The 12,229-nt window shown below is 42.5% G+C and overlaps 1 protein-coding gene across 1 annotated transcript; it reads left to right on the top strand.

Moving 5' to 3' along the window:
- The first annotated feature begins 1,335 nt into the window (after positions 1-1,335).
- On the top strand, positions 1,336-11,818 carry exoc3l2a (exocyst complex component 3-like 2a). Its single transcript, XM_046039719.1, has 13 exons — positions 1,336-1,500; positions 2,809-3,377; positions 4,202-4,419; positions 4,932-5,682; positions 5,798-5,912; positions 5,995-6,105; positions 6,231-6,331; positions 6,525-6,635; positions 6,747-6,882; positions 7,892-8,014; positions 8,117-8,272; positions 9,310-9,431; positions 10,942-11,818. The coding sequence occupies exons 2-13, from the start codon at positions 2,833-2,835 to the stop codon at positions 11,261-11,263; spliced, it is 2,811 nt and encodes a 936-aa protein (XP_045895675.1). The 5' UTR covers positions 1,336-1,500; positions 2,809-2,832; the 3' UTR covers positions 11,264-11,818.
- Positions 11,819-12,229: the final 411 nt, after the last annotated feature.

Below are 12,229 nucleotides of genomic sequence, written 5' to 3'. Positions count from 1 at the left end.
AGACTCGAGAGTAATTGTTGAGTTGGCCAATGAAATGGATCCTGAGAATGTGTGAGCACACACCATGACGTAGGCATCACAATTTTTCACAATTTCAAAATTTTTCTAGTCTGTCAGGAGATCCCTTTCTAACATGCCTCCAGTCTAAGTGATGGGAGACAAAATCCACGTTACTATCCTTTAATGTGAACACTGGAAGAATCACTCTAACATGTCAGCATTTGACTGTATTCATGCTGAATCCATCATGTCATTAACATTTTCATGTTGTGCAGGAGTGGGTATTTAACAGACTTTCTATTTTTTTTTACCACTTTACCAACATACATTTCCAATATGGAAAGTGTACAGGTGCACTCCTGGGAACATTTATCCATAGCACCCATTCTAAAGAGGAAATTGCATTATTTTAATTTTGTCACACAGACCAAAACCGTTGCACTGAGTGCCTTGAAATAGGAAGGTGATAACAATATGTATGTGGATGGGATTAGTACACATAGTAACATGCAGGTTAGGAAGCATTGAGAAATGCAGGCAAACATACCTATAAAGTTCACGTACAACAGGTTTGGCTACGTTACATTAAGGGGTGGAGCTGAGGATGGAGGAATTTACAGAAGCCCAATGACTGAATGACACATCCAACACATGATGAGACAGACGTGGAAGATGATTAATGAGTTAACTGAATAATCTGATGACCAGGTGAGTGGAACACTGCCTCTTGTCCTAAACCAGGCTGTACATTAGGTGGCAGCAGGGAGCCACAGTGAATGTTTGGTAGATTTAACCATAAAGGATCTTACCTTGTTGACATGTTGCTTGGTTAAACTTGCACAACATAACTCTGAGCTATCTGCACACACACTGCTGTCATATATCCTTCAGCTGTTTTATCTTACTGTTCTGTTCCTGGTTTGTCTCCAGTGACCTCGGATTTTTGCAGTAAAGCAAAGACAATATAGATGATCATTTTAGCTCAGGTCAGTCCACTTAAAGTCTTCCACTGAGGTGTATGAATGGAATTTGGACTCAAGGCGATACTGAACCATCCTCACAGTACATTTTGTACAGTCAGGGCCCAATACACACATGCATGCAAGCACAGTCTGTGTAGAGCTCATAAAAAGACAGAACACTGCAGGGGAATTCTCTGTCCTACTCTATCCTCCTTCACTGTACAGTTAATGCAATTAGTGTATTTAGAAGGGTCCCCAGGGTGCGGGTGTGGGGGGTGGAGGATCGGTGGCGTAGGAGTGCGAGAAAGGACAGGACGGGCCTTTCCTCAGGAAAACATATCACCTTCCACCACAATAGAGCCCGTCAGGAAACCACAAGCAGCCACATTGCTCTCTTGAGTCGCCGAGTACTTTCGGACACACTCTCACACTCATCAGTCCCACACACACATGCACACAGTCCACAACCTGGCAGCCCACACAGCCAGCACATTCCAGGATGACATTGTACTGAAACACTGCAAGGCAATCTCACCAGGTAAGTCTCATTCTCTGCATTCACAGATAGTGGTTGAGTTTTTATTCTGATGCTTTATTTTTCATTGGAGTCCAATGAGAGAACCGTTTTGTTCATTCATGCTTGCTGTTACCCTGATGATTACTGTTAAAATGATTATGTTTCCATAAATTGGTCTGTGCTAGCCATGTTGTGTTATTAATATAGGTTTGAAACTGTTGCTGAATTTGAAAAACTTGTTTATGTTTTTCATTAACTGATCTTGTAATTCAGGAAATCACACTTACTTATTTTTTTTGTCATGTAGACACATGCAGACACATTTGAGGGAGAGTCTCACCATTCTGGTTTGACTGGTTTATAATGATGAAGACCTCTTGATGATGTCTGCTCTCTTCACATCACCTATTGTCGAGAAAATGTTTTGCCTTATAGGGGTCTTAAATTCCTTTACAGTCATTTGCAATTTTTTATGGCTGTCCTCCAGTCTTCTGAGATATCTGATAAACAGTAAAAAGGAAGAACGAGTAATATTTTGGCATCTTAGTGACTGCAAAATAAAGACTGATTTAAATGTCTGTTTATTACTTAACCTTCTTTTTACCAGAAAGTATCTTGCAATACATTATCTCTCTAAAAAGAAATACCAAAATGGCCATCTACCTACCATATACACAAAAAAAGATGTTATGATGATATAAGACAGATTACCCAATTTAGCAGGAAGAAGAAAAATAAACTATGGATCCTGGACTTTACAGATTACGTACATCTCAATCAAGGAATATTTTGCCTAAATCTTACAAAAGCAAAATATCCACATCATACTGTAAAAGAGATAGATGACATGAAACCGTCCCTTCACAGTGAATATTTTGCTTTATATAATTCATCTGCCACTGTGTTGGCTTTTCAGGTCTAAAAGGTTTGTTTCTAAATGGTATAATATTTATATAAGCTGTATGTCAGCAAGTGTAGACGCAGTAATATTTTGAATACATATTTCCTATTTGCTTAGTGAAGTGCTTTGCGTAACCAGCTGTGAAAGGATGTTTCTGAGGACAGTAATATAAAGTGTCTGATGGCTTATGCATCACCAGAAAAAGTTCAAGTTTAATTTTCAGTCACAACCTGAAGTCAGTAACTCTCCATTGGATCAATATTGCCATTCCTATGAGTTGTGTTTTACCCCAATTTTAAGTTACCATTAAGTACCAGATTGTGTTTGAGTAAACATTTAATTTATTCTGAGGTTGAGTGGATAATCAGATATGACCTTTTTCTAACTGTTAGATTTTGACTAAATTTGACATTGTCCTTGTTTTGCAGTTTGATAAAATCTCAAGTGCAACCATGCCCATCCTGAAGAAGCTCCCAGGAAGGTCCAAGAGCTGCCACGAGTTCCCCAGAGTGAACGGGGAACTGATCCTTCCCCGGCTGGACTTGGACCTCAGGGACTTGAATGATCTCAATGATCTGAAGGAGCTGAACGACCTGAAGGATCTGAACAAGAATCTGAACCCCTTTGAGGATGTGGACCTGGATGAGGATGAGAGAAATGGAGGTGACATGGGCCTCATTATGGGGGAGGTGAGAGGTAATCTCCACCTCAGGTCCTCTCGTGATGGAGAAGAGGAAGAAAATGAAGTGAATGCAGAGAGGCACGGGGCAGGGAATCCTAAAGGGAAGCCTCTCAGGGGGACCCTGGAGCGGATCTGTGGAGTGTCACCCCTAAAAACCCTTGGAAAACTGGGGAAGGGGCTCCGCATATCGGGGCGCAATGTATGGGGGAACAACTCTCCCCACTATAGCCCTGGAGACTCAAACACTCTCCCACCAGAGAGGGAGAAAAGGAAAGGACTACGCAGGGGCTCTGAAGGAATTATGACCTTGCTCCGGTGAGGAGGGGTGGGGAGGAAGAAGAGTTCAAATTTTAGCTGTTTTGTGTTATTGAATTCAGCAGTTGTGGATGAAATTCTTGTGGAATGTACACAAAAACATCTGAGAATCTTCAAAAGTGTGATATATTTAATTAAGATGGTATTAAAACATTTAAAAGCTATGGTGTTGCAGAAAGCCTTTCTCAATGGCTCAGCTACAATCCATCTATCAATTGGAATAGATGGAGAAAGCATGCAATAAATATGGAACCAAAACTTCCCTACTTACAAAAGCACATTTTAAGGAATCAACAAGAGAATATGTACAAAAAAAACAAATAGCGTCAACTTAAATGAACTGAAATCAAAAGAAAAACTGTTATGCAAAAAATGGTGCCAAGCCCTTTTTGAACAGCTGTGTTCTTTCTCCCAGAGGAGACGCTGTTAGGGTTGCTGGTCAGTAATAGAATAGCATATAGTGTGCTTACTTCCTGAGGAGTTATGTAATATGCTATACCAACTTGTTGATCTACGGAAACCTCTTTTGTTTTACAGTGACATGTTGTGTACTTGCTGTGCTTACAGAATGGGTCTATTTTTAACTGAGGCAGTCATGCTTACAGCAGCACAGTTTAACAGATGACTGGATATGTGGCATTCCAAACATAGCTGCTATAAGGCCATACTGTCCAGTACAACACAAACCAACAGTCTCATGAATACAAGTCCTATTTACACGTTCATTTAGATGCAAATCATGAAGTCTGGTGGTTTATATTATTCAAAGTCCTTCTCGGAGGCCATCATTCACGTTCTTCCTTGCTCATGTGGATACTTTGCAGCTTTACAGGTCGACGTAAGGAGGAGCGCAGAGAAAGCCTGCCCTGTGGAAACCTGAGCATAGACAGTGAAGCGGAGGCTTCCAGGCGACCGTCCTTCCTCAGGATGGTCAGTCTGGGCAAGCTGAAGAGGGAATCCATGTCGGACAAGGCGTCCCAAGAGGCTGAGGAGGAAACAGTGGAGGAGGAGCCGGTGGTGAAAACCAGAGAGCCCCTCTCAGGTAACAATAAAGGAAAGATCAGGTGTAAAAAGTCCAGGTCCTGATCAAAAACCTGTTTACATATCAAGTCACCTAGAAGAATCTGTGTTTTGCGAGGTGTTTCCCTTACATTATATTAGATAACGTTTCTCTTCCTGCTCAAGCTTCAGCAGTACTTCCTCCCAATCCTAGACAAGTCACTGATGAGGCTGAGAGAACCCCAGATCCCAGAGTCACTGGGTTCAATCACCACCGGACTGAAATCAGGAAACGGCAGCACTTCCTCCTACCCCAGGTCCCTCTAGATAGATGTTTAACCAAGCTACTGTTCATAGACTCCACAGGGAACCTTGCAGAAGAGTGTGCAGAATGAGCAACAAATGACCCAGTTTGTCAGTCAGGCACATGCACAACTATGCACTGATTAACCAGAAAAAACAGATACACCCTTTCCCTATTGATTTGTCAATGTCCTCTGTTTTGTGACAGTTACAAATAAACATGGCCACACTTTCTCTTCTTGCTCCCCACAGTACTGGAGATTCTACAGTTGGTCAACCACAGGGACCTTCTCCTGGCTGATACACACATTCAGGAGCTGGAACGAGAGTGTGAGCTGCTGTCTCTCCTGCCAACTACGACTAGTCCCACCCTTACTCCTACCTTTTGTCCCAACACTCCTCCCGGCATGATCCCCTCATCATCCTCATCCTTAGACGACTCCCTCAGCTCCAATGCAACACTTGACTCAGGTCGGCGGAAGGCTAAGGACGTGGAGCTCTTATATGAAGCCCTGCAGAGGGAGATGTGGGACGTAGTGCGGGAGTCCCTCCGCCAGCCCAGTGCTGGTCCCAACCTTGGGCTGGTGGTGCTGGTAATCCAACAGGAGGAGCATGCTGATGTTGCCTGGGCCCTGAGAGAGGAAACCAAGCCAGAGCGAGAGGGCCCCCTGATCCAGCCGAGCCATCGTCCTAGGCGACTGAAGATGAAGTGGAGGCAGGCTGTGGCGGAGGCTGCAGACTGGAGCCTGCCACATCAGGTAGACACCCAGGCAGGACAGCTTGCCTCATACCTCGAGCGCCTGAGGAGTCGGATGATAGATGACCTGGATGCAGCAAGGAGAAATGCTGTATCCATTTACCCAGAGGAGTTTGCTGCCTTCCAGGTGTATGTGGAAAGTTACCATCGTGCTGTGGCCAAACGTCTTCGAACCATTACCAGCGGCCCACTGCAGATCACAGATGTATACTCACTACTGGACTGGTTCTACAACATCTACAACAGGTAGGTTATCTTACACAGGGAACCTGGATGCTCCAATGCAATAATGATACGTCAAACTTGTGTTACAAACCTGAAAACCGAACTTCTTTAGTCATGATTTGTAATATTCTACCAGGGATGTCCTAGGAACGATTGGCACGACCACAGCCATCAGCTATGCTCCACTGGAACCAATTCTGTCCCAAGACACAGTGGACAGGCTGGAACAAGACTGCCTCAGTATTGTCAGGGTAAGAAATCTTATTTTGGCACGACTGGTCCTTAGAAAATCCGGTTAGTAGACACATTTTAATTTTACGCTGTGATTTTCAGGAGAAAGTGACAATAGAGTTGATTCAGATTCTGGATGAAGAGGAGAGGCGATGGGCCCAGACTCTGCACATAGAGGAGTATCAGTCCCACCTAGCTCGCTCAGTCATCCAGGTATATTACTACGTCATTTTCACTGTAAAACAATTCCTGGACACAGATATTTTCCCTGATTTTGGTGTGTATGTTTTTATCCTAAGATACAGCTGTCATATATCTCATGTCTTTCACAATTCCAGAGGCTGAAGGTGGACTTGGACAGATCTACATCTGTGAACCAATTTCTAGGGGCCCGAGTGGCTCGCTGTAGTCTCATCGGACTGGCTAGCTTTCTCTACAAGTGAGTATATTCTGTCAGAAAGGCATATAATCAGGGAAACTTTGAACAACAAAACAGGAAACTTTTTGCAAAAAAAAAGGTAAGTGGTTTTAACCAAACAAGCAAGCCTAAGTGGTCTACAGGACAGATCAGGATTGTTCATGTATAAATTGTATTAGCATTCAGGAGGTTCTCATAAAACCTCTGTGTCCAGTTTCCAGAGGAAGGCAGAGATGTTTCATGAGACTCAGGCTGAATTTGGAGACAGAGGGGACGGATATGTTTCCAGGACCATAGCTCTGGTCAACTGCTGCCCTCCTCTCAGGTAGACAAGGGATTCATTATTCAACTCAACATTTTCATTTAAAAATGTTTTCTGAAAAGACTGCTGTCATTTCCTGAAGGTTCATCTTCATATCTCCTGTGTATCCTGTAGATCCTTGGTGGAGCGCTGCAGGCAGTGTGACCCACAGGGCAGTGAGGAATCAGCACAGAGAGCCAACTCCTCCCTGGACAGGATCATCAACCAGTCAGTGAGGGTGCTGACTGACAGACTGTTTGAACACATCAGGGTGAGTAAGTCACGAACAAGTCTCATCTCAGTCTTTAAAGCTCGCTTCCCTTCAGGTTCAAGGGAAGACTCATGCCAGGCCAGGATATATGATTCAGTTCATTTTTTATGGCCGTATGTGGTCAGGCTGGAGGAATTCATCACCTAAAAACATTTCTTCCTGTTTTTCCCAGTTCAAAAATGTAAAAAAACTCACTGGGGGAAAAAACTACTCAACCATTATGTAGATGCAGTTAATTTGTTAAAACAAGTTGGAAAATACTGTACGTATACCTGAAAGCTGACCCATTTCAAAATCCTTTTAAATGCGAAAGTTATCTATGTCTCAAGATCACATCCATTAAATATCCGCCTGCTCCTCCTCATCTTCCTCCTATCCCATTCCCTCCTCCAGCTCCTACTGTTCCTCTTCCTCCTCTCCATACTGCTCCTCTTTCTCCTCCTCTCTGGTGTCCTCTACCTCTTCCTTCAGATTTTTCTGGATCCATTGTTCCAAAACTCAATGAACTGACTGGACCTTTAATCTATCTATTGAAGCTTCTGGTTGGTGTGTTATCAATTTTGACTGTTCGTGTTTCCACCTGGGTAGTTGTGTAATTGAGCTCGACCTGTGCTGACTTGAGTGAACAATACTGAATGTTAATGCTTTCTTAAATGAGTACATGGTTTAGGCAATGAGAAATGAAGGGATGTGTGTGTGGAGTTTAGGAAAATGGGTGAGCCTTTTGTAAAATGGAGTTATGGTTTTGAAATTTTAGTTCAAAAGCAATTGAGAACAACTGCAAGTATGTAAAATATTAATCAGCAAAGTTAGTAGTGCAGTAATTTGTTTAAACAAAATTTACCTCTGAAATGTAGTGGAGTAGAAGTATTAAGTAACAAAATATGAAATACTCAAGGGCAGTAGAAGTATCTCAACAATGTACTTAAGTACAGAAAGTACAGAACTTGAGTAAATGTATTTTGTTTGTGTACTCTGTTAATCAGAACTCGGTCATTTGTTGTTCCAGCCTTTCTTTGACAAACTGATAAAGAGAAAATGGTTGAACAACACAGAGGCCTTTGAGGCCATTGAAGCCAGCATTAAACAACACTTCAAGAAGTTCAGAAGGATGGACTCTCCACCTTATCAGGTAACACTTATTTGATCAGAGTGGTGTTTAACATCTTTAAGCATGTGCTTAGAGGTTATTATATGTGACCATTTAGTGATTCATTTTATTGATTACTGACAGACGCTAGTGGGTGAGGTGCACCGGCGGGTCCTTGTGGAGTATGTTCGAGCCATTATGCGGGGACGGGTCATCTGCACATCTTCCAAGATGAGGAAGAGGATGGCTTTCCGCCTGCAAGATGAGGCCAAACAGCTCAAAGGACTCTTTAAGGATCTGGTAAGTCTGTACTTCACACAAAACATATACATGTTTCTTATTAAACCTGCAATTGACATACACTCTTTAGTGTGACGAAGAACAGTTAGGACCTCTAGACGGAGAATAAAATCCAAAGCATCCAAAACAGAACTAATAATTGCTTTTCAGGAGACCATGAGCATTATAAATAATTCCAAAATGCTGATCCTGAAAAACACCATCAATGCAGAGTGGTGGCTTTGAATGGAGCCTGACCTTCAAACTTCCTGGGTCAGGAATAACTCACAGTTAGACAGTGTTGATACAGAAGTGAGCTCTGAAAAATGGCTGCTGTCAGTGAGATGGAGATGGATGAACCGGGCTTACGTTAGCACTTGCCAGAGAGGGGAAGAGGGTGTAAAACAACTAGGCCTGACAGCGTAGCATTTGCCCTCTTTCTGTGTGCGAGTTCAAACAAGTGTCCGTCACCTCGGCTGACAACAGGAAGCCGCTGTGTTCAGAAGGAACTTCCTGTTCCTGTCAGCTGGCTGGCTTTGATGTGGCTCTGGGATGCCCTTGATGGCCTTTTTCACCGAGGAGCGGGATGAAGTGTCTGTGGAAACTGGGAACTTGGGGTGGGGGGCAGGGATGGGGTGGTTGAGATTTTAATGGATTGTCGTTATTGTTAGTGAATGCCAAGCCAAAAGATTTCTGCTTTCTTTTCCTGAGTGTTTGAAGGAAAAACAGGACCTAGCAAAACAGAGGTGGAGTTTTGTTATTCACAAAGTAAATCACCTAGATGTTTGACCTCTGGCCTTTGGAGGTATAAATCTGTGTTTCCTCTGATGGATGATTGTTCAATGCTAGTCATGCCTCATATTAAAAACACACAAAAGAGAAGCCATTTGGATGAACATTGATAACAACTAATAAGTGCAATGAACTTTACATTTAATTGAACAATCTATCAAAGAAAGACCAATTTAGTAATGAATGTTCTGTTGTGTTATGGTAATGAATACTTGTTGCACGCTAATTAAATTGTTGCTACGCTCTTTGTCTTCTCTCTGCTTCAGGAATCAAGTTCATCCTGGTTGGACAGCATCATCTGCCACCTAGCTGACATCATTCTGCTGGAGGACACTCCTTCCATCCAGATGGAGGTTGCTGTCCTGGTGAAAGAGTTTCCAGATATACGGTGAGGAGTTTAACAAATTAACATTGCTGGAACGTTTCTGCTGCAACCAGGAAGCATGTATAAAAACAGATACTCTCTGTACTGTACCCCCGAAGGTCCTATATTCTTTTATGCTTACTGCCACACATTCACAGTGTTGTTTTTGGCACTTAGCCAAAGCAAGGAAAATGTAAGACTATGTGTTTTTTTGTTGATTTTTTTTGGTCACAATGGATCAAAACAAGGAAAAGGAGCACGGAAACATTTCTACATTAACTTTGCTATTTTTGGAGAGGAGCGCGGGTCTGTTTTGAGAATGGATGAGGCTGAAAGGCCTCAGGGGGGGAGTCCCAGCCACCGGGGCTGTTTGTAGACAGATTAAGACTCAGGTGATGGTTGGCAACCTATGACTGCATGTGACGCATGACCCTCGGCGGAGCAGACAGGAAGCTGCTGCCGAGTACTTCCTGTTCCTGCAGCTCTGCAGGAGACAGACTGGTGCCACACTTGGAATCAAAGAGGGAGAGGTGTGGAAGAGGAGCGCAAAACATTGTAGTTCAGACCTGAAGACATGCTAACTCACTGCTTGACTCACCCCTTTTGTTTTACTGTATGGCATTCCCTGCTGGTATTTTAGGAGATCAAAGACTGGCAGCCTTCCTTGAGTTTTCTGGGTGCTTCATTTAACTGCAGCAGAGTTCATTCATATTTGACTGTGCCAACACATGAGCGTACACGTCAGCCCTTCCAAAACAGATCTTTCCTCAATATTCGAACATATATCTAAATGCAGACTGTTGACTTTTTGAGTCAACAAAAATGTACTTATGCTTTGTAGATAGGTCATAAGACATAAATAACAAAAAACTTTCGGGTCCCCAGCTCGTAAAAAAATTCCCCAATTACACTTGCTTTGTCTTTTTAGCTAGCATTTCATCTCTTATTTATAACAGTGAAGATTTAATAGATTATTGTAAAAACATATATATGCCTCCCTGCAGACTTGGAGGCTTATTAGAAAGCGAGAAATCCATGAGTATTACCAACATTTGCATTATTGGCAAATAGAAAGTATAAACACCAGTCAAAATGAATGTTTCACAGCCTGGCTAAACAAGGATTTAAAGATTTATTTGTCACATGCACAAGTAATATGTGTTATGTCATAAGTCATAGGACTAGTGTGAAAAATAAGAATTAGAAAAAAGAAATAAAGACAAGAAATGATAAATATATGTAAAAAAGTAAAATGTACATGTACAAACACAGGTTGTTGTTAATACTGACTTATAGCCAGTCTGTAAAGCATTAGCGATCGTTAATGAACCATTAATTTTGTAACAAATATAAAACCCTTGTGAAATATGCCTTTTTGACACCAAATTCTGTTCCTTCCCAGAAACAGATGCTATGACTCAGAGAGATGTTACTGTTACTCAAAGTCATGACAGCTTTTGACAACACCAAACAGATCCAATTTCCATTAACACCCGTCTGCTCCCTTTCCTCCCTGTATCCTTCCTCCCCACAGGAAGAAGCATGTCTCCACCCTGCTGAACATACGAGGGATGATGCGGCAGGCGGAGCGCCAGGAGATCCTCAACATCGTCAAAGACTTTGAATGCAGCAATGCCCTCATGTGCCGGGACCACGCCCTCTTTTCTGACATCCCCATCACTTCAGAGGTGCACTGCATCAGCCTGGGTCTCCTCCGCCTCGCCATAACCCTCTCCAATTGGTTCTCAGAGCACCGCCCAAGGCGAAACCGCTGGACAAGTGCCAGAAATGCAACACCTCAACCTGCTGAGAGCCACAATATGGAAGACATAAATAAACTTCACAGAGAAGGCTAGCTGTGTGTGTTTGTGTTAGGAGAGCAGTCACAGACATACTGTGAAGATACTGATGAGATGTACATGCACCTTGACCAAAAACTGATTGTGCCAAATATTGCCACCAGCCACTTAGAGAAACTTGACCTCAGGTACTGCTCGTACTGTACATGCTCACTGACTTACTGACATTTCTCCATCTCCAGATGTGCATTTTGAATGGAACGTGAAACAGACTGTGTATCGTAATAGCTCACCACGATTTGAAGCATTTTTTACATTGATCTACAGAAGTAAACTTGTATCAAATATCCTCAAAAAAACTTCTTCAGTCTTTTTTTTAGTTTTTCTTCCCTGCCATCATTGCAGAAACAACTGCTAGCAGATGCCAAGCAAGATGATCTAGGATGTTTTGCTGATTAACATGTATTTACCCAACCATATATACCCATTTTGTGGTCCACATGTGCGTGAGGATTTAATGTATGGAAATGTAAATGTGTTGAACTCTCACTGTGAATGAAATGGATCTGTTGCTGGATACGTAATAAAAACCCATTGATTGGGTAGACTAAATCAGCGGCTCTGTCATTGTGGATATAAATACTATTGTCTGTATGTCAGGTGAAAAAAATAAAGAAATAGTTGTTACTGACACACATGTAAACTCTTATTATAGATGTGTCATACTTCTAACTTTAGGTGTTGTGGCCCCTGAGCATGGGAGTGTCAGACATTAAGTCTACAGCAATGTTAAACAATACATACCAAAAGGCACTTTAATAAACAGACGAGGGCCCGAGGGTCTGACGCAGAAGCAATGCTGCCAGTACATATACACACACTTTATGCCTTGGTTGTTTATCTTAAGGATAAAGCAGCTTTGTTCAGCAAACCTGAGAGCATAAAGTATGGGGCTCCACCAGGGCTACTATATGACGTTCTGCCGCCATACAACAAGAGGGGTCATACACCCCGAGGCCAACA

Source organism: Micropterus dolomieu, linkage group LG23, assembly GCF_021292245.1.
Source record: "Micropterus dolomieu isolate WLL.071019.BEF.003 ecotype Adirondacks linkage group LG23, ASM2129224v1, whole genome shotgun sequence".
Classification (NCBI taxonomy): domain Eukaryota; kingdom Metazoa; phylum Chordata; class Actinopteri; order Centrarchiformes; family Centrarchidae; genus Micropterus; species Micropterus dolomieu.
Note: the sequence above shows the minus strand (reverse complement) of the source record. Positions and strands in the feature narration are given on the sequence as shown.

What these genes read in the sequence shown, in the direction of transcription:
- exoc3l2a (XM_046039719.1), top strand. Translation starts at nt 2,833, where the DNA reads ATGCCCATCCTGAAGAAGCTCCCAGGAAGGTCCAAGAGCTGCCACGAG. An exon ending in ACTGCCTCAGTATTGTCAGG is followed by an intron (nt 5,913 to 5,994) that starts GTAAGAAATCTT and finishes TGTGATTTTCAG; the next exon opens with GAGAAAGTGACAATAGAGTT. An exon ending in TGGACTCTCCACCTTATCAG is followed by an intron (nt 8,015 to 8,116) that starts GTAACACTTATT and finishes GATTACTGACAG; the next exon opens with ACGCTAGTGGGTGAGGTGCA.